Source organism: Piliocolobus tephrosceles, chromosome 3 (assembly GCF_002776525.5).
Source record: "Piliocolobus tephrosceles isolate RC106 chromosome 3, ASM277652v3, whole genome shotgun sequence".
In the NCBI taxonomy this organism is placed as follows: Eukaryota; Metazoa; Chordata; class Mammalia; order Primates; family Cercopithecidae; genus Piliocolobus; species Piliocolobus tephrosceles.
The window spans coordinates 181,430,635-181,453,803 of NC_045436.1; the positions used below are offsets into that span (position 1 = coordinate 181,430,635).

Here is a 23,169-nt window from a genome sequence, read left to right on the forward strand (position 1 = left end):
GCTCACAGCATCATTGTTTTCCTCCTTAATGAACCAACAACTAAGGAAGAAATCAGAAGGTTGTCAAGGACACGCTGCTGCTGAACGGCACCAACCCCAGGAGATTCCACAGCTGAGTTCTGCTGACCTGAGATGCTGCTGCTGCAGCCTGGAGGAGCACGGGCAGCGCCTGCCCCTTCTCTAAGGTGGTGGAAAGCGGCATGAATCACCGACTCTGATTAGAGAGGGCGAGAAGAAAACAGACCAAAACCACTTCTAACCCAAGCACAGCAGCGCCTCGCGGTGTGCCTTCCCAGATGCCCGGCAGCTACTGCAGTCCCAGTGCGTCATGGCTGACTCTAGAGCGATTTCAAGGTGAAGAAGTCGCTACATCATTTAGAACCTCCATCTGCTACGTCTTGCGGGAGCATCCAGCCTAACCTTCCTGCCAGGGCCACGGGCACCCTTCCCTCTCGAGGGCTTGGGGCTGGCTCCCTGTTAAGAGGCTCGGGAACCCCACACTGGCCCCGTGGGAGCTGCTGGCCAGCCTCAGTGGTCAGCAGCCGGGGGCAGCTGCCTGTGTCATGGCTGGGTCCCCAGCATCTAGGGTGGCACAGGTGCCCAGTGGGAGCCCAGTGTGTTTGTTAAGCAAATGATTTCTTAGCAGTGTCTTGACTATGAGGTGGGTGGGTCCCTGAGCTGGAAACTGGCCAGAGCAAAAGCTCCCAAAACTCAGGCCCGCATCACTAGATGTGCCCGCATCCTCTGTCCTGGGGCCACCCTTCCTTCTGCTTCTCGGCAGGCGCTGTGGCAGCCACACTGGCTTGCAAAGGCCGGCTCTGTGCATCTCTTCCCAACCACAGGGTCAGCAGCGTCACCTGGCATCTGGAAACTGGCACTGCAGTGCTGGCTGGTCAGCGGCGTCACCTGGCATCTGGAAACTGGCACTGCAGTGCTGGCTGCTGCGCCCTCCTCCCACCTCTGCCGCTGCCCATTAAACCCTCACGACACTCTGCCTCCCATCCCACAGCAACGTGGGCCGAGTCCTCGTCACACAGGCTCTGGGGAGATCACTGAGGAGGTGGGAGCTCCAGGACCCTCAGAGCAAAGTGAATCCTTCTTGCCCAGCTCCCCTCTGGGCGCCACAGAGCACGCCGGCCTCTCCTTCACACAGGCAGGCCTAGGGCATCCTCCACATCACCATGGTCCACAGGCCGCTCCCACGTCCGGTGGAGCCCAAGCTACTCCCTTGCCTGGCTGACCTTCAGACCCCCTAGAGGGTTGGAGGAGCTGCTGCTGCCTGTCACAGGATGGCCACAGCACTGCCTGGCAGGATGTCTGCCTCCACGCCTGCCTCCGCACCTGTCTCCACAGCTGTCTCCATGGCCTGCTCACCTGGCAGCCAGAGGGAGATTTTCTGAACCCTGAGTCAAACCATGCTGTCCACCTGCTGACCCACCTGCCAAGAACCTTCTATTTGGGCGGCAACTTGCCTAATTCCAGGAGGTGACTCAAACACACCTGGCCCCAGCCTTCTTTGCAGCCAGGGCAAGAAATGCCCAAGTCCTGGCCAAGGAGGCTTATAGAGAATTCAACTTCTGGAAAGCTAGAGCTTCTGGAAAGAGTTTGCAACTGGTGGAAGGGCCGGCAGTGAGGTAAGCTTGCAGCTGTGGCTGCTCCACCGCCCCCCTGTCCCCCGCGGATGTCAGACCCAGAGCTGCACTAGCCAAAACACTCCCACTAAGCTTGAAAAACACGAACACTCCTCCCCACGGGCGGCACCGGCCTCCGTGGCCTGGCTGCTGGCGACCAGCCTCCTAGCTGCTCCTGAGGCTTGCTCCAGCGTCCTCTGCCTCTGGGCCTTCACACTGGCGATTCCTTGTGTGGCCACTGTTCCCAGCTCCATGTAAGTCTGGTTCCGTGTCCTCACACCAACCCCTCCCTTCCAGCACTTACCACAACCTGCAAGCATTTCTCTACCGACCCATTGGTCTTCCCCGCATGGGAGCATAAGCTCCAAGAGGCCAGGGCCTTTGTGTCATCTACCATGGCATCTCCAGAGCCCAGAACATCCAACAGGGCCGTGCATGCGAGCAGGTGTGACGACTTTTATTAGTGTCATTGCTAAGGAGGCAGTACAAACACCTGATGCTCCAAACAGAGCTGAACAAAAGCCTCCCGGAAGGCTCCCTGGGGTTGTCATCAGGCGTGGGAGGCCATGTAAGGACAGACGCAGAGGTCCTGGTGAGGGAGGACACAGGTTCCCTTCAGGGCAGAGCTTTCCCCCCAGCTCCAGCCTGCCCCGACCCATTTCCATCTGCTTTCATTTTGGGGATCCATCAATCAGGGCATCCTCACCAAGTCAGCAACAGCAAACCGTGCGGTCCAGGCAAGAATGAAAAAGTATACATTTAATATCAAAGCCATGTCAAGTATTATTGATAGTAACGACACTGGAGAGTGGCTCTAGGATGTTCTTACTCAGAGTGACCCCCGGAGGCCCTGGCCTGTTTCTGAGGAAGGGCATTCATGCTGGAGACTGGAGTCTCACGGTCCCCAGGGCCTGGGGGTTCCTCAAAACACCCATCAGAAGGGACATCCCGCCAGAGGCCAGGTGGAAGGCGGTCTCCTCTCACGGGGCGGCCCCCTTGCCCGCCTGGCCTGAGTGACCTGCCCTGGGTGGCCCAAGCAGCACCACCAACCGCCCGGCCCCGCCGCCGCCACCTGCTGGCCTAGACGCTGGACTTGGTGATGATCCTCTCCAGCAGACTCATCATGCGTTCCTGCAGCTGCAGGCTCTGCACCTGCAGGATGTGCTGCTGGTCCAGCACGCGGCGCACCTCGCGGCAGGTCTCCTCCACGGCGCGGCTCAGCCTGCGCTGCTCCTCCACCATGGCCTCCAGCAGCCGCAGCTGCTTCTTCTGCAGGTGGCAGCTCTGCACCTTGCGCTTCTTCACTGGTCGCTCCTCTGACCTGGAAGGACAGAGCCAGCTGTGAACGTGCTGGCCACAGAGCCTGGGCACACCGGGGGCCTCACTGGACCCTCCCAATTATCCTACTAGGCAAATGGGGAAACTGAGGCCCCAGGGAGTCAGGTCACTTACTCGGGGTCTCATATTCCATGTGCAAAGGAGGGGCCAAAACCCGCCCCCTTTGACAGTAAGAAAGTAACAGGGGTGGCCAGGCACAGCGGCTCACACCTGTAATCCCAGCACTTTGGGAGTCTGAGGCAGGTGGATCGCTTGAGGTCAGGAGTTCAAGACCAGCCTGGCCAACATGGTGAAACCCCATCTCTGCTAAAAATACAAAAATTAGCCAGGCGTGGTGGCAGGCGCCTGTAATCCCAGCTACTCGGGAGGCTGAGGCAGGAGAATCGCTTGAACCTGGGAGGTGGAGGTGCAGTGAGTCAAGATCATGCCACTGCACTCTGCACAAGAATGAGACTCCATCTCAAAAAAAAAAAAAAGAAAAAGAAATGAAGAGAAAGAAAGAGAGGCCACAGGCATTGCCATCCTTTGCAACTAGCAGACGACCCCAAGGACCAGGGTCCCAGGACAATCCACACCCCTTTGGTGTGGAAAGGGCGGGATGTTCTGGGCTGCAGAGGGGCACATCCTGCCAGGCAGCACCCCTCACCCACCGAGCTGGGTAGGTGGGGGCTCAGCCCCAGTTCACGCCCAGGGGTGGAGAGGCCACACCCAGGGAGAGAAGAAGGCAGGGGTGGGGGATGCTGGGTAGTGCGGAGTACTCAGGACACCTGTAGGGAAGCCAGAGACCACCCGTCCCACCCGGCCTTAGGCAGATGGGGAAACTGAGGTCCCAGAAGGAAGGGCCTGAGATGTGAGCCCCTTTTCCCTTTTATCTCCCGGTGGCCTAGAAATGGGGCCAGCACACCTTGGCAGAGAGGCAGGAGGACAGGCACCTAGAGGGTGTGGGGCCCACAAGAGGCCTGGGCTCTCTCCCCAGGCCCTTGGAGCTCTGGTAGAGGTGGCAGGTAAAGGCAGTCCAGCCCTGTGGGCACCTCCTGAGCGCTCTGCTGCTGGGGTAGGGGCCACCCGTGGTCTCAGCAGACCTCCCTGAAGGGCAGGGAGCTGCCAAAACCCACAAACTCCAAGGCCCTGCTCCAGTGCCTGCTCACCCCTGGCCCACACTCTACTGTGAGCTGGGAGCGCGCAGCCAACCCCGGGGGCAGGAGCGCGGCGCTTTGTTCTTGATCACCCCAGCCCTGTGCAAGGCCCCAGGCAGCTGAATCCGGGAACTGGGCTCAGACCACAGGAACAACAGCCATAAATCTCAGGCCTCCTGCTGGTTCCTTCTAGCTGCCAGCAAAAGCGTTTTTGTCTCAGGTCTTCAATGAGAAATCCTGAGTCAAGCAGCAGCCCCCGGCACGGGAGGTGCCGGCTTGGGGGACCCTCCTCGGAGATGCCTTCCTCACCCCACCTCCTGACGGAAAGACTTGAAGACCAGGGCAGGGGAGAAGCTGTGACTCAAATCCACAGTCTTCCTGTTCTTGCCTCCAAATGGCCAACTTCTATTTTACCTTGAAAGCCCACCCCAAATGTCCCCTCCTCCAAAGCACCTTCTCTGGGCTCCCCGGGCTCACCCCGCAGGTGTCTGTCCTGCGTGCTGCCTGGCTCCTGGCTGCCTTGTGAATATCTCGCAGGCACAGTCACGCGGCCGGCACAGGCCTGATCTGAAGTGTGGGATGGACGGCAGAGGGGGTGGGCCATCCCCACGGCAACACGTGATGAGGCGCAGCCCGACACCCTCCCCAGCGCTGAGGGGCCTCCGGCCTGTGAGGGCGGGGTCCGTGTGGGGTGAGGGAGGCCAGGGGGCGCATTCTTGGGTCTGGGGCTTGGTCTCCCTCCGTGTGCCGGACCCTGTGCTGTGTCTTCCCTCCCACGATGCTCCCAGCCACCCTCTGAGAAAGGTACTGATTTATCCCCATTTTATAGGAGGGAGACTGAGGCCAGAGAAGTCAAGGAACTTTCCATGAAGCTCAAAAGTGATGGAGCTGGGAGACGAACTTGGTCTGCCTGTGGACACTAAAGCCCTCCCTGGTCTGAGGCCGCCTGTCCCTGGAGGCGCTGCCCACAGCCACGGCCTCTGCAACCACTGCGACCGCCGCCGCCCTCGCCGCTCCCAGTCCCTGTCTCTAAATGGTGGGGGCTGAGACACGCCAGGGCAGGGGAAGGACAAGCAGACACACTACCTGAACTTAAGGGACAGTAAGCTGGAGGAGCTGTCGGAGCGATCGTCCTCGAAGCGGCCTTCGTAGGAGCACTGGGTATACGGGAAGTACAGAGGGGTGGACTTAGCGGGCGGCGACAGGGACGCCTCGGTCTGGGATGTGGAGGGCCCCGGCGGCTGGCTGTCCGGCAGTTTGCCATCACAGGACTCAGGGACCTTGGCCAGAATCCCATCAATGGCTAGGTAATAGGGCCAGTCGGGCGGGGCGGACTCGCTATCTGTCATGCATTTTAATTTCCTGAAACGAGAGACACAAGAGCCAAGGGTGAGAAACAGAGCTGGCCCAGCCCCTGTCCTGCCCAGCCTCAGCAGAGGGGCGCACCACGCGGGCACAGGCCGGAGCCGCTCTCAGCCAGCAAGGGCCTCCCCAGCAAAATCGGCCAGGCTCCAGGGTCAAGATGACATTGGACTTAGAAAGAAGCCAGGCTTCAGGACCTCAATGGGCTCAGATGTTAAAAAGGAAGCACGCGTCCCAGTATGACTAAGGTTATCTGTGCATGCTGGGACCTTGGGGCTGGTCCTATTGCTTTTCCCTCACTTTTCTGTAGTTTCTAGACTCTCTGCAATGAGCAAATACTGCTTTTTAAATAAGTCATTTTGAAAGGTAGAGTAATAAGGTATTGTTGTAATAATAAGGTATTACAAGATACATAAATACAGTGATAATATTTTGTAATAGAAGAACTGTGCTGTTCGGGAGAGAATGCCTCAGGGAGCGACAGCCACTGGCGTTAGAGCACAGGCTTCAGTGTCCACAGCCCTGAGTCAGTATCTCATCTCCACACTTCGCTGTGTGACCTTGGGCAGGTTCATTCACCTCTCTGAGCCTCTGTTTTTAGATCAATGACATGGGGATGATCGAAGTAAGCTCCTCCCCCAGATGCAGGGCAGATTTAATAAAGCAAACAGCAGGCTGGGCTCCCATGCCAATCTTGATTGAACCTACAGTCTGGGCAGGAGCCTAGATCCAGCACTACAACCTGCAAGCTGCCCAGAGGCCCTGGGGTGGGCCGGATGGGCCCCTTCCCACACTGCCTGACGCCTCATTACCACTGGCACCCCCTGTGCCCACCTACTCCCACAGATAGGTCCTGCCCTCTGAGAGGCTAAGTCCCCAGGCCTCCCCTGGGCCTCTGGGAGGTCAAGGCAGGGGAGACAGGGCCCCAGGGCAGCCAGACAGCTCTGGCCAGGCCAGGAAAGAAGCCACAAGGTGGGGGTGAGGCAGGGGTTTCTGCCTCATCAGACCCAGTACCTCCTAAGGCCCAGAGCCCACCCCCTACTCTGCCTTTGGACAGAGTGCCCTGAGGCCGGGCTGCAAACCCACCCTGTGCTCGGAGTGGGCATCTCCTCTCTCCTACCCTTGTTACCTGCCAGGATGTAGCTATTGGTCCCTGGAAACAATGAGCTGGCTTCTGAATGAGGTGCCCCCAGCAAACAGACACAGCCAGATGGTGAGCAGGGGCTGCTGCCCAAGGTGGCACGTGGCTGCGAAGACACCAGCACAGGGTGTGTGGGGCCGGGCACTGGGTGCCCATCCCGAACCTCTGCCCCAGGCTTCTCTCTCTGCCCTACTTGAGCCAGCCCACTCTTTGGAGAAACAAGAAAAGGCCTATTCTCAGTGTAGGAGGCCCCCAACTGTACTCCAACAAACTATGCTCCACAGAACCAGCCACCCTCTCAGGCTTCTTTAGCCCAACAGCCTTAATATATAAAGAGCTCTTGTAAAAAAAAAAAAAATGAGAAAAGCCTCTGCTATGGGGAGGCTGGGGGGTATAAAGAAAAAGGACAAAGATGGAGTCACCCAGCCACAGCTCCCTCTGCTAAGGATTGTGTGGCCTTGGGCAAGTCCTCTCATGCTCTGGGCCTCAGCTTCCCCTTTGGTGAACGAAGGCTGACTGTGGCAGCTCTGAGGGGCTGCCGTGTGCTTCATCAACCGTGATGTGCTGTGCACCGGCGCAGCCCTTGCCCCGCCCGACTGCAGGGTCTGGAGTGGAGGCCCCCACTCTGCTGCACCCTCATCTCCCGGCCTCCGGGAATGGAGACAGAAGCCCTCCCCTGGGACTCTGAAGAGGCTTTCAGCATAAATAATGAATAACCTGGCCAGATACCAACCAGAGCCAGCCAGGGAGGCGGTGCCCGTGAATTCCTGAGTCAGAGGGGAGCCTGCTGGACCAGTCGCGGCCACCTCCCACCGCCCTCTGTGTCCCTTCCTCACCAGGTGCCTGAGCAGGGCTAGGAGGCCATGGGAACCGTGGGGCCGTGGGGCCGTGGGAACCGTGGGACCGTGGGCAGCTGCCTGCGTCCACTGAGCCTCTGAAGACACCCAGGCTCACACCTAGCCCTCACGTCGCAAGCCAGCCGCTCAAACCCAACATCCGTCACGCTCAGCACCCTAGGTCCCAGCTTTGGGGCCTGGCTAGGGGCCTTTGGGCAGGGCCAGGCACCGGAGCCCTCCTTCAAGGCTCAGAAAAAATCAAATCAACACAACTGAAAGCGGAGACCCCACAGCCTGGTGGTCTGTCCAGGGCCTTGCTGGGCCTCTTCCCTGCTCCCACCAGGGCCGGGGACTGGGGCTCCCCTTCTGCTGTGCTGGAGGCTGGCTCCTCGCCTGTGGGGGGCAGTGGGGGTTGCCTCTCCCACAGGTGGCTCAGGTGCTCCCAGCCTCACCTGCGTGACCCGGAGGTGGAGCAGCTGCGTGAGGCGCCCCCAGGGCAGCCCCTCCCATCCTGGAAGCTGGCAGGCTCTCCGGTAGCCCCAGGCCCAGCCCGGTCCAGGCCGCCCACAGGGCCGGGTGCTCTCGGCCGCCATTCTCGCCCTGCGGCTTCCAGCTCTTGCTGCCAGCCTCGCTCTGTGCAAGACCCTCCCCACACCCAAAACCATCACCCCACACCTGTGACCTTCACCACACACCCATGACCTTCACACCCTGTAAGACCCGCACCGTACCTGTGACCCCACCTGTGCCTGACACCTTCACCCCACCATGACCCCCACCCACCCGTGACCCCATCCTAATGGGCTGGGGACCCACGCACTGTAAGATGCTGGGTGTGTGGGACCACAGCTGCCCCTCCTAGGTGCCTCCGTGGCTGGGTGGTCCCCTCCGGCCTTCCCTGCAGGTTGCCGGGGCAGGAAGGGCCCACCTGCCGTGTGGTGGGAGCAGAGGTGGGGCCAGGCCGGGACCCCCCACGCTGGGAGTCCTGGGCCAGGGCAGGGCTCCATCTCTTTCTTCTTGGCACAGTAAGCCCTGCCCACGCGCTGGCCGGTCCTGCGCCTCACCTGGTGATTTCTGGGAACACCCACCCTAACCCTAGGGCCAGCCCCAGTGGGGCTCACAAGCTCACGGCAGAGGCTCAGTGGATGTTCCAAGTCACAGAGCACTGAGCCTCCTCCTCACTTGCAGCCTCAATTCCGCAGTGGCATAGTAGGCCCCTGAAACCCCTGCTGAGCTTGGGAGCCTGGTGGTGGGGAGGGCACTGGCAGCCGCTGCCTCCCTCTGGGAGAGGAGGGTGTGAGGTCGGTGAGCACCACCATGAGTGATGCTGCCTCCGAGGGACACTGCCTAGACCGCCCATACGTCCTGCGAGCCATCCTGGCCTCTGCCCAGTACCAGCCCCACCCCTGCTACCCCTCAGTTCTTAGACCGCTTTCCTGCCCTTGCTGGGCCTCAGTTTCCCCACTTCCCCCATGGAAGGCTGCACACACGGTTTCCGTGGGCCCCGTCTCACCCCGTGGGATTCTGCCCATACCCGGCCAGAGGAGACCGACCGGCAGGCCAGGACCCACACATCCTCCCGAGTCAGAGCTCTGAGAGAGCCCGGAGTGGCCGCCAGGCCCGGTGTGGCCTGTCCTGGGGGGCCCACATGGCGCGCGCCCACCCACCTGTACTGGAAGGTCATGTTGGTGATCTTGATCTTGATCTCCTCGCCCAGCCTGCGTTCGCCGGTCATCTCGAAGAGCTTGCTGGCCATCTTCTCGTACACCTTGGCGTTGCGCTTGGTCTGCTTGAGCTCGTCGAAGAACTCCTCCCAGACCAGCATGAGGCCGCGCATCTCCGCGTCGGTCCAGTTGCGGGCCCGTCGGTGCTTCTCCGCCTGGGGAGACACCAGGTAGCCGGGCCCCTCGGCCGTCGCCATGCTCCAGGCGCCTGGGGGGTGAGAGAGCGGCTCAGCGAGGCCCCCGGCCCGGCCCCACGCACCATGGGCGGGAGGCGCCGCTCACGCTCGCTCGAAGGCAGCTCCACGCTCAAAATGGGGCCTACATCTGACAGGCAGGAATTTAGTTAAAAGCTTTTAAACGGGAAACGTCATTTTGATGTCACGTTTCCATAGCAACAGAGCAACTGCATAAGCTACAACAACAGAAACCTTTTAACTGAAAGCCCAGGAATCAGGGCCGCACTGACGGGCCATCAATATTGCAGCGAGCGGGCCAGGCCCAAACCCAGCGGCCCGGCTCCCGGCCCTGCCTCCCACCACCGCCTGGGCGATGGGCCCCCAGTTCAGTGCCGTCCCAGCTCACGCAGGCCAAGAGGGAGACTCGGGTGGGACCAGGCAAGGAGAAAAGGGGCAAAAGGTGGGAGAAACAGAAAGGACAGGAGACAAGGAGGCTGAGTCCCCCAATGCTGGCCACTGGCCCTGGCGGGAGTCCTGGGCTGTGGGACCTTAAGCTCCCTCAGAAGGCCTCTGCCAGGCTGAACTGGGGCTGGGCCCTGGGACCCCGGGTCTCCTGGTCCTGGGGTCCTAGGGCTGGGCCCTCACAAGAACCCCACATCCCCACCCTTTGCTCCTTTTGCTTCTCTTGCTCCGGCACCCAGGCGCCCTGGGCCTCAGGTCTGTGGACACTGGAAGCCCAGGTTGGTCAGAGCCAGGCCCTGCCCAGAGGTGCAGTCACAGGGTATACAGACACAGGCCTCTGGCACCAGCTGGCGAGGATAGCAGGGACGGCAAAGGTGAGCTCTGTTTGAGACACAGGAGGGAATCGGCCCAGCAAGCCAGGGGAGGCCACAGGGCACTCCTGGGAAGAGCCATGGTCATGGCAGGGCACAGCCTGGGTACACAGGGAGCTGATAGGCAGCCAGATTCAGCACAGCATGTGGAGATGGGGCTCGAGGCCCAGGCTGTGGAGCGGGCCCTGAGGGAATGAGATGCCCCCAGGCTTCTGGGGGACCACAGCCTGCCGAGAGCCCCAGGTGCAGCGGAGTAGGAGCGTGTGGCCTGGGGGTTCTGCTCGGAGTAGTGCCCCCCCAAAGGCATCAGCACCCAAAGTGTAACACACGCAAGCCAGGCACGGCTCTGTGGAATCCACGGCACCTGTGCAGGATGGGCCATGCTCAACGCGGTACCTAGGCTAAACGCCACCGTGGTCAGCAGAGCGGGTACCCCCCTGCCCTCCTCAGGCCTGACCAACTGCAGGAGACTCTCAGGTGTGGGCTGCCACAGGAAGGGCAGCTGAGCCTGGAGTGGGGAAGCATCTCAGCCTCTGGCCGCTGCCCCTGCTGTCCTCTGAGGCACCTGGGAGGTGGAACTAAGGTTCTCAGAGGAAGGACAGGGCAGGGGCGTGGCGGGGGTGCCTGGCCCCACTGTGGGTGCCCAGCATGGGGAGGGTGACCTGGGGCTCCGTCTTGCCCGCAGTCAGGATAGGAAAGTGTATGGGGAGGGCCCCAGGGATATGTGAGGGACACAGAGGGGTCTCTGCACCCCTACACCGGGTTCCTGGTCCAGGCCTGGCCCTACTATCAGCCCCGTGAGACTAGTCCAGCCCCTTCCATTTGGGCCTCTGGAGACATCATCCCTACTGCCTGGCACGGGGCATGGGAGGGGCCCACAAGGCCCCCTCTGCTCAGTTCAGTGCTGGGGGCTGGCTCAGAGCTCTGTGGAGTGCCTGCAGGGGAAGAAGGGACTAGGAGGCCCACCTCCTCTAGGAAGCCCCAGCTGCTCAGGAACAGGGTTCGGCCCTTTCCAGTGAGGTCAGAGACCTGTCCGAATGCCCTTTCCGTAGCCATGACTCCAAGGGCAGAGGTGGGGCTGGCTCCCAGCATCTCTTGGCACCTCCCGGCACAAGGGGTATGCAGAAAGTCTTGGGGTCCCAGCAGTGGGTTCTGGGTGCAGCTCTAGCGACTCAGCATGGACCTTAGTCATATCCTCCCTGCTAGCCTGTTTCCTCACCTCTACAACAGGGGTAACAGGATCTGACTATCTCACCCAGCATGGTGCTGGCTAAGAGGGCACAGCCCTCCCAGAACCCTGCCCCTACCCCCTTCCACAAATCCACCTGGAGCTGCTGGAGACAGCGTCAGGCCTACTGTCCTGGCTGAAGGGGCAGCTGCTGGCCAGTGGGCACCACCACCACTGCTGGGGGCCCCACCTGACGGCTCTAGAGGAAGCACCTATACCCCTGCCTGCTCGAGTTCCAGTGGGCACAGGGAGACAGAGCCCTGCCTGGCAGGGTGCCACCCCACACTCGCACCATCCTCAGGCAGCATTTCCAGGGTAAAAGGCTCAACTCCAACCCTCTCTTCCTGGGCTCAGTGCACACGGGAGACCCTGGACAGGGCAAGCTCTGCGGCCTTTCCTGAGTCAGAGTCCTCACATTGACCTCTAATGTGAGGACAAGAACTGGGCAGGGAGCAGATGGCAGCACCAGGCACCCAGCTGCCCCTGCCTGGGAGGGTCCCTGCATCTGTCCCCTATTGGTGAAGGGCTTGTACCTTGACACAGCTGCATGGCCTGCTGGGACCTTTGGTCGCTGCGGGGTCTCCTAGGGCCAGGGGCTGGGCAACCAGCGGCCCCTGAGGGAGAAGGGGCAGGTCAGGCCTCGGCAGGAGCTGTCCCTGGTGGAGACTGGGGACACAGGCAGGGCCCTGCTGTGCTCAGGCTAGGAGCGTGCCACCTAGACCTCTATTCCTTCTCAATAATGAGGCTGGGCCCAACCAGACCGTCCTCCCGCTCAGCATTTCTGGGTGGCTTTTCTGCCCCGCCTGACAGGCCAGTAGGACACGGGGACTGACCAAGGGAGGGGGCAGCAGGGCTCCTAAACACAGAAGCCCAGAGAGGAGGCGGACGTCCCACCGAGGGGCATCTTTCAGGAGCAGCAGTGGTGAGCGCAGCCTGTGCAGATGGGTGGGGATTTGGCAGCCGAGGAGTTCAGGGCTTGGGTGAAGGCAGAGAACCACGTGGAGTCCTCGGCCCAAATCATGGGGGGCCCTGGGCAGGCTCAGGAGCCTGGACTTCCCCAGAGCAATTGGGGCCAGGAGGGGAAGGATGTGGCCGACACTGCTGCCACTGGGGCAGGGTGGGAGGTTGGGCAGGTGGGCTGTCCGGAGGGTACAGGGGCCAGGATCCACCTCAGGACCAGCCTGTCCGAGCAGTTTTGGGGCCAGCTGCCTGATGAAGCGCGGAGAGGGGAGCCTGTGCACACAAGGGGAACCCAGACCCGCAATTTTAAGCCCTCTGCCTCCAGGGATGCCCCGACCCTGACCTCCCAGGTCCACGGGGCCCACCCAGGGCCCAGACACCCCCGACCAGTATACTTGGAGGCCTGGTGTGGGGTAGAGAAAGCCAGCCCCTCCGGCAGGGCCTCCAGAGGACGTGGCTGCCAACAGGGCTGCGCCCTCTGGATGGCTCAAGCCACTTGCTCAACAGGCAGCCAGGCTGCTGGGACTGCAGCACCTGGGGGACCCGCAAGGGATGCCCACATGGTTTCCCAAAAGAGGTCCTGGTGACGACACGAGGCCAGACCCACCTCTGCCCACGGGCACTGTCACGGTGCTCAGAGCAGACTCGTGGGCTCACAGAGATGCCTTTCCACGGTCCCCACTGCAGGCTTCCCTGAGGGGTGCACCCCACACCCCCTGGAATGGGGCTTCCTCTGTCCTCGGCTGGCCGTGTCACATCACGTGGAGGCAAGGCCCCCTACCCAGTCCCTTCTGTGGCGGCTCCGCCTGGTACTCACCTTCCCCTGGCTACTTTCCTCATCTGACTTACAGTGCTCCACGCTCCACACAGGGGAAGCGACTTCCAGATCCTCTTTGGAACAAAGCCAGTAGCAGCCAAAACCAAACACCACGGAAGGCACAGAGCACAGCCCCGGCAAGGGGACAGGGTGTGCTCCCCGATGAGGAAGAGGAAGGCTGTGCTGAGGGCAGCTCTGCTGTGGCAGGGGGAGGGATCGCAAAGCCCACGCATGAGGGGTTCGCCACTGCTTCCCACTGGACCCCGGCCCCTTTTCTTTCTGAAATGACCAGCCATGACACGTGTGCTAGGTGTGCCAAGGGTCTGGCTGTCCACACCTGGACCAGGGAGAAGGGGGTGCTCCATTTCTCTGAAGTGACCAGAACTTAGGTAGCTCTGAAGGGAGAGGCCACTGGGGGGCCCTGGAGCGGTGTCACCTATGAGGCAGATTTAGGGAGCTCAAGTGGCATGCCCCACCCCAAATGCTTTGAGCAACTGGGGGAAATTTTTACCTGGCTGGGCCTGTCCACCACATCCCTCTGGCAGACTGATCCCCATCCTGCTCAGAGAAAGGGGGTCCCTGCACGTGCCTAAGGACAGCAGGCAGCAGGAGCGGCCCCCTCGGCCAACAGGCCCCCGTCTCTCCTGGCATGGGCAGCAGAGCAGGAAAAGAATGGGTGGACGACCCCTGCCAATTCGCCAGAACCAGACAGGACCTCAGCAAACACTGACCAAATACCCTGCACCAGAGGAAGCCACAGAAGTTTTGTTCTTGCCGGTTTTTGTTCTGCATCCCACGATGACACCACCACCGACCACCAAGGCTTCCGAGAGGCTGAGCCGGAGCTTAGAAGCATCCCCACTGGGCTGAGCAGAGGCTTCTTGGAGTAGCGCTGGTTCAGACAGGAGAAACAAGCTAGCACAGACCGGGCAGGCCCCGTGGACACACAGCAGCCCAGGCCACACCAGAGGTGGGATGTGCCAGCTGCTCTGGGGGGTACCTGGGAGCAGCTGGGTCGGGGACAAATAGGTGTCAATGGCCAAGGAGGTGGCAGGGTGGTGGGCCCTGTGAGAACACAGCTCTAGTCTGTGCTGGGCCTGATGACCTGCTCCAGTGCCATGGGCCAAGTCCTGAGGCTTGTGTGTGTCATATAAGCTTATGATGTCACTTGACCATGAAGGATCCAGCAGCTCCCATAGCTCCCATCGGCAGTGCAGGAAGACCACCTGTACTGTGGTTTGGGAAAGCCCTTGAAGAAGCACCCAGCCAGGCCCACGCCCTGGGGCCACTTCCTCATCCCTGGCTACAGAAAACACAGGGCTTGTCCTTGCTGGCAGCTGCCTGGGGGACCCTCCGTAATGTCAGATGTTAGCTGGTGGGACAGTTTCTGCCCCCGCTGGAGAAGCACTTAGGAGACTGTTTCCTAAGACTCCAGCTCAGCAAGGTCTAGGTTCCCATGAAGCAAAGCAAGCCTCACACAGCAACAACTGATGGTTTCAATATTTTTCCTTTAATTTGGATGTACAATGTTTGCAGCAGTTAAAAAAATTAAATATACATCTCTCGTCAGTCCTTCCCTTTGCTCTCAGAAGCAGTCAGGTCTGGGTGGGGCTCCGGGACTCGCCCATCACAGCCCTGCTGGCTTCAGGGGAGCTCAAGCTCAGCTGACAGTCCCTCTGACCACAGCGCAAAGCAATGAGACCTGGACAAGGAGGCCCCACTTGGGTCAGAGCCCACCCTCCGTAAGCAGGTCCACGTTGGCCACGATCCTCCAAGGCTGGCAATCACCACCCAGAGTGCAGCGGGAGACTCTGCTCTTGGAAACAACTGAGGGGAAGGCGTTCCTTTGACTGCACCAGAGCGTGACAGGCACACGGGGGAAGAGTGGCCCCTGAACCTTCCAGGTTGCCTTCAGTTGTCATGCGGCGCTCTGAGCGGCTCCCTCCTTCCCAGGAGGCCCAGGCCTGGTGAGCGAGTGTCCTCTTCTCGTCTGGACCATCCTGAGCTCTCCAGGGTGCCTCGGCAGCTCTCAAGATCTTCCTTCTTCTTGCTCCCACAGGCGGCCCCTCTGGAGCACAGCTCCAAGCCTACCCTGGCCAGCAGCGGTGGTCCTGGGTCCTCCCCGCAGAGGGAGGAAGCGGGGGAGGGACAAAGCCCGGTGAGGATGTCTGCTGGGAAGGAAGCTCACAGGTAGCAAGAGCAGGCTGACTCCACCCCCCAGACACGCAGAACGAACCTCACTCCACCCCTCAGGGGGAGGAACGTCCACCTGCCAGGCAGCCACAGACCGAGTTATTGCTGTTCACTACCCGTCCCGAGCTCCGCGCGGGGCTCATCTCAGCTCCAAGAGGACGAGCTGTTCATTGGCTCCGAGGGCTCTGAAATGACCCCTCCATGAAGGTGGGGGCGAGGGGTGTCCTTTAGGGCACAGGGCCTTCTCAGATGCTACATTCTGGGTGTCTGGAGGGGTGTCAGCTTCACATTTTCCTCCTGAAAGGACACGTGTGCTGGCAGAAATGAGGGTGGACAGTAACAAAGAGCACTTGGCAGCTGGAAACATCACCTACATAGACTCAGCTGGGCCCGCAGCGGAAGGGAGGCACATTTTGGGAAAGAAACACGCTTCAGTGCATTGCCAAGCAATTCTACCCTGGTTTCATTAAAATCGTTCCTGATATTACCAGCAGGAAAACAAAAGCAATCTCCCCACAGCTCACCCCCAAAACTTGACAACCAAATTAATCACATTTTCAACAAAATTCGGATACTATGATTGGTGCTTGCCACAGGTTTTTAGGAACATGACAAAGTCCTCCTCCCTTCGGCAGAGTTGATATGGAGACCGTTTTCTCCGGTGGGATCCTAGTGAGCAATGAATGAGCCCTACTCTGACCAAGCCCCGCGCCTGGATGTCCGTCACACAGCTAACTTTACCTGGCAGGTCTAAGGAAAGCCAACTTCCAGGAAGAACCGACCCGGGCACTCTTAGAGGCCATGCATCTCTGTCTAGAGACGTGTGTGTATAAAATTACAGATGTGTCCATATGCACATGCACGTATACTTGACTTACGCATGGGTAAAGTCATTTTACTAATGAGCTCATATTCATCTCTGGAGCACACAGGCAGGCCTTTGGGAGTGGGGGACACCCACTGCCAGAGCGGGGTGTTCTGAGCCCCTTGCTAAGGACTGTTTTAGATCACATCGTAAACAAAAGGAAGACAAACTCTGTGTTGAGCCCAGCGATATGCATTCCAAGGGGAATGGCTCCGTTTTACATTCACAGTGTTATTTCTTACAAATGTAAACATCTAGCCAGGAACAACATCTGGCCTGTGATACTTCTGTCTCAGAGCTGTTGACATAACCTGCAGGGGAGGTGGGTGGGGAGCAGCAACGGTTCTGAGAACTTTCCCCTCATTCCCAAACCTTCTAGCAGGCTTTCCAGGAAAAAGCTAGGATGAGAAACAGGAGCCCCCAACCCATACGGAAGAATGGTGGTTTTCTTGTTAAAACTCAGTAGCTTCCCTTAAGGGCCTCCTCAAACATCAGACCGCTTTCTACCCCTCCTGCTGCCCTGCCACGAGGACGAGGTGGTCCTGGCTGGGGGAGGCCTCGGTTGGGAGCTGGTGGGAAAAGCCTCATACAGGCCTGTCAAAGGCTGCTCAGAGGAGGGGCTCCCTTTGAGCAGGGGCTCCCTTTCAGCCCCCCCTCATGTATGTGGGCAGCACACAAGTCCACATCTCAGCTGCTCCTCAGCTGCCACATAGGAGAGGGACAGGTGGAAGCTTGGGGGTCTCAAGGCAGCACCTGCACAGACCCCGGAAAAGCATTTCCTCCACTTACCATATTCAATACCCGAAACATCAACGGGCATGACCAAACCAAGCCACATGACAGTCGCCAACCTTGCCTGGCTCGCCTCTAGGGCTGAGGAAGCAGAGCTCCTGCCCCATCGCAGAGCTCCCAAATCCAGCTCCTATGTCAGCAGCAGCCGGCCATCCAGAATCCACTTCCATTCTAATGACTTGGCTCCTCTGGGCCTGCAAACAGGAGGCTGGTCCAGGGACCTGGCCTGGGGATAGGAGTGGTGGCTCTGACAGGGCAGTGGGGCAGTCTCCAATGAGCACAGATCTGCACTCTCCTGACTAAAAGGGGTCCCCGTGCAAGATGTCAGCTGGAACGGGGGCAGAAGGGATGCCAGGCTCTGTCACTAACAGTGCCAAGACGCCAAGCTTTGCTGTTGACCAAGAGAGGCTCAGACAAAACACAGCTCAGTGACACTCTTGGGGCATGCATCCACGGAGCAGCAGATCCCCACAGCGGCCAGCCAGCTCCTGGGCAGACACCACCCCAGGCTAGCAAGGAGCAGGAGTGGGAGGAACATGCCTCTGGACACAGCGGAGGCTGCTCACCGCCGGGAGGGCCGGCCTTCTCCGCTGAGTGACAGCGGAGGCTGCTGTCCCTAACGTGGGTGGAGAACGACAGTTGTCTGTGCCCGAGGAGGAGGGGCTGCAGACGAGCATGTCCCTAGGACAGTGGGGGCCTGTCCTCAGTCCTGCTGTGGCCACCTGCACACTAACGCCTCTCTACATCCCAGTCACCTTGTGAATGCATAAACAGGAACATGTACAACGGAAATGTCAGCGGGTGCCCAGGAGGGCTATGCCAGTGGCTACAGGAGAGGGAGCGTGGCCAGGGGCCCTGCCCACCTCCCCGGACACTGTCGCATGCAGCACAGGCCTTGCAATTCACGTACTTTACACGGGCATAGAAAGAGTTACGTTAAAATTAATCTCTTTACTGATATAATTAAATTTTAAATCCTGAGAAGAAAAGAGAGAAGGGAGAATGGTGCTGGGTGTCTAGCACCCCCAGCCACTGGCCCAGCACATGCCATGGCATCTGTGCATACAGACACAGGGCGTGGCATGCACACCCCACCAGGAAGACACAGGCCAGTGTTCCCAAAGCCTGCTCACGGCACCTTCTACTGCAGGACAGCAGAGGGGCCAACAGCCAGCCTGCAGGAGGGAGGACTTCCGGCCCAGATGCAAGAGCAGCTGCAGCCTGGCAACAACCAACAGGTGAGTATCAGGAGAAAGGACCTGGTCACCCACATGGCGTGCAGCACAGCTGCTCCTGCTCTCTGGAAGGCCTCAGGCTCAGCCCCACCAGGACTGCAGATGCTCCTTGCCTGGCCACCGTACCACAAAGAGCACTTCTGCCATATGGCAGAGACACGCACGTTGCCTGGCCGCCCGCGGCATGTGCGGAAGCCCACAGGGACCAAGCTGGCTCGGTGGAGGCAGGGCACAGGGCGCAGACTTCTGGAGGCTCCAGCCCCAGCTGCCGCCTCACAGTCTCTCCCACCATGGCGCTCAGCAGGTGGTGACCTTGTGGACATTTCGTAAACAAGTCAGCAGCCGGTGATATGGGCTTCCCGGAGCTGCAACCACCTCAAACACAGACTGGAAGGCCCTGCGGTCGAGCTCCTCCTCTATCTGGTGTCTGTAAAAGTCTGTGGCAACCAGGCAGAAAAGGTTCACGTCCACCTGCTCCAGCTTTCCCATCCTGCTGATGACATGTGGGAGGCTGGTGCAGGAGTTAAGGAAAAAGGCTGGCAAATGAGGGGAACGCTGCCTCCCTGCCCTCACCTGGGAGCTCCTCTCCTGAAACAGCCTACGAAGGGGCCCAGGGAGCCTGCAGAGCCAGCAGAGCCCCGGAAGGGCCACCTGGATGGCTCCAGCTGCAGCAGCGCCTCCACCTTCATTCCTGCAACCCTTGGCTGGCTGGACACCCTGCTGGAAGGCCAGCAGGGCAGAAGTGAGCTGGGCAGAGCTGGCCAAGGAAGCAGGAGGCCTGCAGGCAGGCACCCACTCGGCAGCACTCACCTGGCCTGGCTCCTGTGCAGCGCTGGTGGCCGGTGCTCCTGCTGTCCTGCTGGCCCCCACGAGCCCTGCTCCAGTACAGCGAGGGCAGAGCCACGCCAGGCACACTGAGCGAGGCTGTGCTGTCAGCACCAGGACAACCGCGCTGCTTGGAGGCTCTTGTGGTCTGTCTTGGGGGAGGGCTGTGGAAAGGGAAACTCCTGGCAGCCAGCATCTGGGGGTGGGAACTGGATCTTTACTTAAGCCTTTCCCCAAGAGGGTGATCGAGGCACAATGACCAAAGCTAATGAGAAGCAGTGTCAGAAGCCCAGCCACACAGAGCCCACGAGTGGGCGGGAGGTCTGCAGAGACCGCCGCCCGCCCTCGCTTCCCTCACCCAGGCCCTCCAGAGACGGGCCCCTTAGCAGCTTCGACCCTTCTGCCATACACGGGCCCCTCTGAGAGGCCCTGGTTAGCAAATGTCTGGATGTGCTCCTTGCTGTATCCCTGTCAGCATTTTACTTCCCTGGGGCTGAGGGTCTGTCACCTTGGCATCTGTGGGGTTTTTGCAAAGGTTAGGTTTCAAAACTTTATCATGAAACATGAGCCTTGGTGTTGACGAGGGAAACAGGGCCAGCACCAGGGACCCAGAGAGGATACATCGCCGCAACCCACGGGCTGGTGGACGCGCTGACAAAGAAGCAGGAGAGGCTCCATGTGGCCATGGCGACTGGGGTCCTCTGCGTGAAGTTGGAGAGGGACAGCATGACCCAGTCCCGGACCATGGATGACTGCCCGGTGCTGTGCAGAGTCTGAAACACCTGCAAGGAGCAAGCGGGCGCCTGAGTTTCAGGGCTGGGGGGTGGGAAGCACCTGCTGTGCCGGGGGGGGGGGGGGGGGGGGGGGGCCAGAGGCATTGCTGCTTTAAAGGGGAGGAGCTGGGTTGTGCTGGTGAATCTGCTGGGAAGTCGGGGGCGACTCCACCTCCAGGCTTCCCCACTCCATCCCCATCCCACATGCAACCTCACCTTATACACCACGGTGGCCATGAACTGGGGGTATGGCTGCTGGTTGGACAGAAACTCTCCGATGACTTTGTTCATGATGTCCTGGGGTGGGAAGAAGTCGTCTAGAAACTGGGGCAGGATCCTCGCCACCACTCTGGCTTCACAAGGAAAGCCCTTCCTGATCCTGGGAGGAGGGACACAGGTCAGAGCCTGGCACCAGCTCCCACAGCTGCCCCACCTGCCCGCGGAGGGCCTTGGCTCAAATACTGGGGAAAATGCTGATGTGAAATCAGGGCTGGGAGGTACCCTTGGCCGTGAGGGACTTTCCAAGTGGGGAAAGTCAGAGCCTAAGCAACTGGAGTATGAAATTTGAGACTAAAAAGGCAAAACCCCAGCTCTTCCTCTGTCCAGCTCATGAAGACAGGCTGCTAGGCATAGGCTCTGTCTGGGCTCCCACGCCCTGCAGGGACTAGAAATCCTAAGAAGAGTCTGAAAGCTACATAAAGGAATATGCAGAAATGGTGCAGCGGGAAGGACGTTACAAAAGAGATTTTTAAAAATCCTAACGAACCCGTTCTCATTACGTTTTTGCTGCTTTCCACATCCAAATGCTCCATAAACATTTCTATGTGTTCTAACACTTTGTAGCACTGTTGTCAACAGGGACTTTTTTCTTGTTACCGAACAGGGCCCCATCTGTGCTCTCGCTGCTTCTTCCCTAACCAGATCCCGAAACACGCCCCCTGAGCAGTATCGTTTCCAGTGCTGAAAAGCAACCATCACGCTCCTGTCTCATCAGTGCACATGTGCCGGCTCTGCGTACCTGAGACGCACGGGAAGCAGCCAAGAAATGGCAGTGCACTTTTCTCACAGGTGCTCCTGGCTCTACCCGCCCACAGACCCTCGCCCAGCAGTGGCATGGCGGCTGCGCTGAAGACAGTGCTCCACGGAGGGAGATCTGTGGTCAGCTCCAAGGTGCCTCCCTGCGGCAACTGGAGGGCGCTAGAGCGGAAGACGTGCACCACGCTCTCTGGAGCACTCACTACCTAGCACTGGGTCCACTAGACCACAAGCCCCTTGAAGGTCAGGACTGGTCGTGGCGCCTCCCTGTGCCCGTCTGCCAGCTGTGGTGGTGCTCAGTGAGCATGTGGGAACCGAAGAATGATGCAGAGGTGCATTTTAAAATCGACATGGAGGCCAGGCACGGTGGCTCACGCCTGCAATCCCAGCACTTTGGGAGGCCAAGGAGGGTGGATCACTTGAGTTCAGGAGTTTGAGACCAGTCCAGCCAACACGGTGAAGCCCCGTCTCTACTAAAAACACAAAAATTAGCTGGGCGTGGTGGCACGTGCCTGAAATCCCAGCTACTTGGGAGGCTGAGGCAGGAGAATTGCTTGAACCCGGGAGGCGGAGGTTGCAGTGAGCCGAGATCGCACCACTGCACTCCAGCCTGGGTGACAAGGGCAAAACCCCGTCAAAAAAAAAAAAAAAAAAAAAAAAAAAACAACATGAAAACAGACAGCACAGGCTCAGCTGTTCAGAACACCTCACCTCACCTGGTCAAAGAGTAGAGCAAAGTCCACCTGAGTATGCTCTTGAGAAAAGCCAAATGGCTCCCCACCGGACACCCTGATTGGAGGGCACAGGCAAGGCAGTGCAACAACGCCCCAGATCCGCCATGTCGCCAGGACTGAGGCCGGAGAGCAAATCAGAGAGCCTTGTCCTTGAGAAAAAGCCCTACGAAACTCCTAACCCACTTCCAGAGCAGGTGAGTGAAGCCAATTCTCAACACAAATTCACACACAGCAGTGGGGCGGAGGGGTAGGGAGGAGAAGCCACTGCCCACACAGGTCTCAAAGATGCATGTGTGGGTTGCACCTTCATCCTCCTGCTGCTGCCCCTCACCCTGCTCACAGGCACCACAGAGCCCCTCCCACGGCCCCCCTCCCACGGCCCCGTGGGCTCCCCTTTCACGACAGGCAGCCAGGCAGAGCCAACTCCTCATCACTGCACAGGCTTCTCCCGCACCCTCCCAGAGACTGGTCATTCCTGCCCCCTGCCACCCCACACGGCCAGGTGCGGTGCCTGAGCCCTCAGGAGAGATGGGCAGGTGCAGGGACAACCTTGGAACTGGCCAGCACTACACCTGAGCGCTGGGGTCCAAGGACCACCAGCTCGCCAGTGGAACCCTGAGCCAAGGCAGCCCACGGTCAGGCTGTGGTCGGGAATCACTGGCGGGACTCCAGCAACAGCGCCAGGGGATCAGTCGACACACACAAACGCTCAGCTTCGGGCCAAAGTTCTAGGGAAGCTAACGGCTGAGGGATGGGGCTTCGTTTCTTACCTATCAAAAAGCACAGACACCCGCTCCATAGCAACGATCACCGACTCGCTGTCTGGGGCTGCAGGATTAGGGTCTGAAGTTCTACCCGGACTGACTTTCTCCTTTCCTGTAACAAAAGTGTTCAGTGCGAACGTCACATCTATACAACCCAACAGGCTCTGTAGACAGTGCTTTGTACGCAGAGTCCAGTGAATCCCTGGGGAAGACCTGAGAGCAGGTGATGTGAGCCCCTCGCTAGCCCAGGACCCAGCACAGCTCAGCCACATGGGATGAGTGACCAGAGGGGCGGTCAACCCTGACCAGGTACTCCAGCCCTGGGGGCTCCAGAGCCTCTCTGGCAAGGTGATGGGGCCGGCTTGGGGCAACACCAAAAGTGTCCAATCAGAGGACACCTAGTCTAGGTTCCTTGAGTGAGCATGCTCCTGTCTCCCTTGAATAGGACGTGGGCTGGCCTTGCGGGCACCGTGTACATGCTCACCTGTGTACATGCAGGTGAGCATCAAGCCCAGAGCCGCCATGGCCCGGTGCGGGCTGTGCACGTTCACTCTGTCCACACTCAGCTTGACCAGGGATTCTGCATCCAGGCGGGAGAGCTGCTCCGAGAGCAGGAGGCGCTCCAGGCCTCTGAGGGCACAGTGGTAAATGATAGAGGGGGTGGACTCCTCACTTGCGGACAGCATCACCCCACACATCTGCACAGGGAGAAAGGTTTCTGCGTCGAAGAATCACTGCGTGGTCTCAGGTGTTCACGCCTCCTCCCCACCA

The 23,169-nt window shown here is 59.7% G+C and overlaps 2 protein-coding genes across 4 annotated transcripts in view; both read right to left on the minus strand.

Annotated features, from left to right (window-relative positions):
- Nucleotides 1-2,063: 2,063 nt before the first annotated feature.
- On the minus strand, nt 2,064-14,273 carry MSANTD1 (Myb/SANT DNA binding domain containing 1). Its single transcript, XM_023206678.1, has 6 exons — nt 13,921-14,273; nt 13,183-13,618; nt 11,939-12,019; nt 9,112-9,376; nt 5,192-5,467; nt 2,064-2,952 (listed from the first exon to the last, which is right to left on the minus strand). Exons 3-6 carry the CDS (start codon nt 11,952-11,954, stop codon nt 2,712-2,714), a joined length of 798 nt encoding a protein of 265 aa, XP_023062446.1. The 5' UTR covers nt 11,955-12,019; nt 13,183-13,618; nt 13,921-14,273; the 3' UTR covers nt 2,064-2,711.
- Nucleotides 14,274-14,670: 397 nt separating this feature from the next.
- Nucleotides 14,671-23,169, minus strand: part of HTT (huntingtin) — a 169,122-nt gene continuing 160,623 nt past the window's right edge. For 2 of the 3 annotated variants that reach the window (XM_023206823.1, XM_023206822.1), the window contains 5 exons: nt 22,883-23,096; nt 22,405-22,510; nt 20,082-20,244; nt 19,714-19,874; nt 14,685-18,778 (listed from right to left, as the gene is read on the minus strand). In XM_023206823.1, the coding sequence (XP_023062591.1) occupies nt 18,565-18,778; nt 19,714-19,874; nt 20,082-20,244; nt 22,405-22,510; nt 22,883-23,096 (858 nt within the window). In that variant the 3' untranslated portion in view covers nt 14,685-18,564. Of the gene's footprint in view, nt 18,779-19,713; nt 19,875-20,081; nt 20,245-22,404; nt 22,511-22,882; nt 23,097-23,169 lie in introns of all 3 variants that reach the window. The other variant, XR_002730577.1, reaches the window with a different exon arrangement.

Coding starts and splice junctions, on each gene's coding strand:
- MSANTD1 (XM_023206678.1), bottom strand. Junction 5,468..9,111: donor AACATGACCTTCCAGTACAG/GTGGGTGGGCGC, acceptor CTCTCGTTTCAG/GAAATTAAAATGCATGACAG. Junction 2,953..5,191: donor TTACTGTCCCTTAAGTTCAG/GTAGTGTGTCTG, acceptor CTGTCCTTCCAG/GTCAGAGGAGCGACCAGTGA.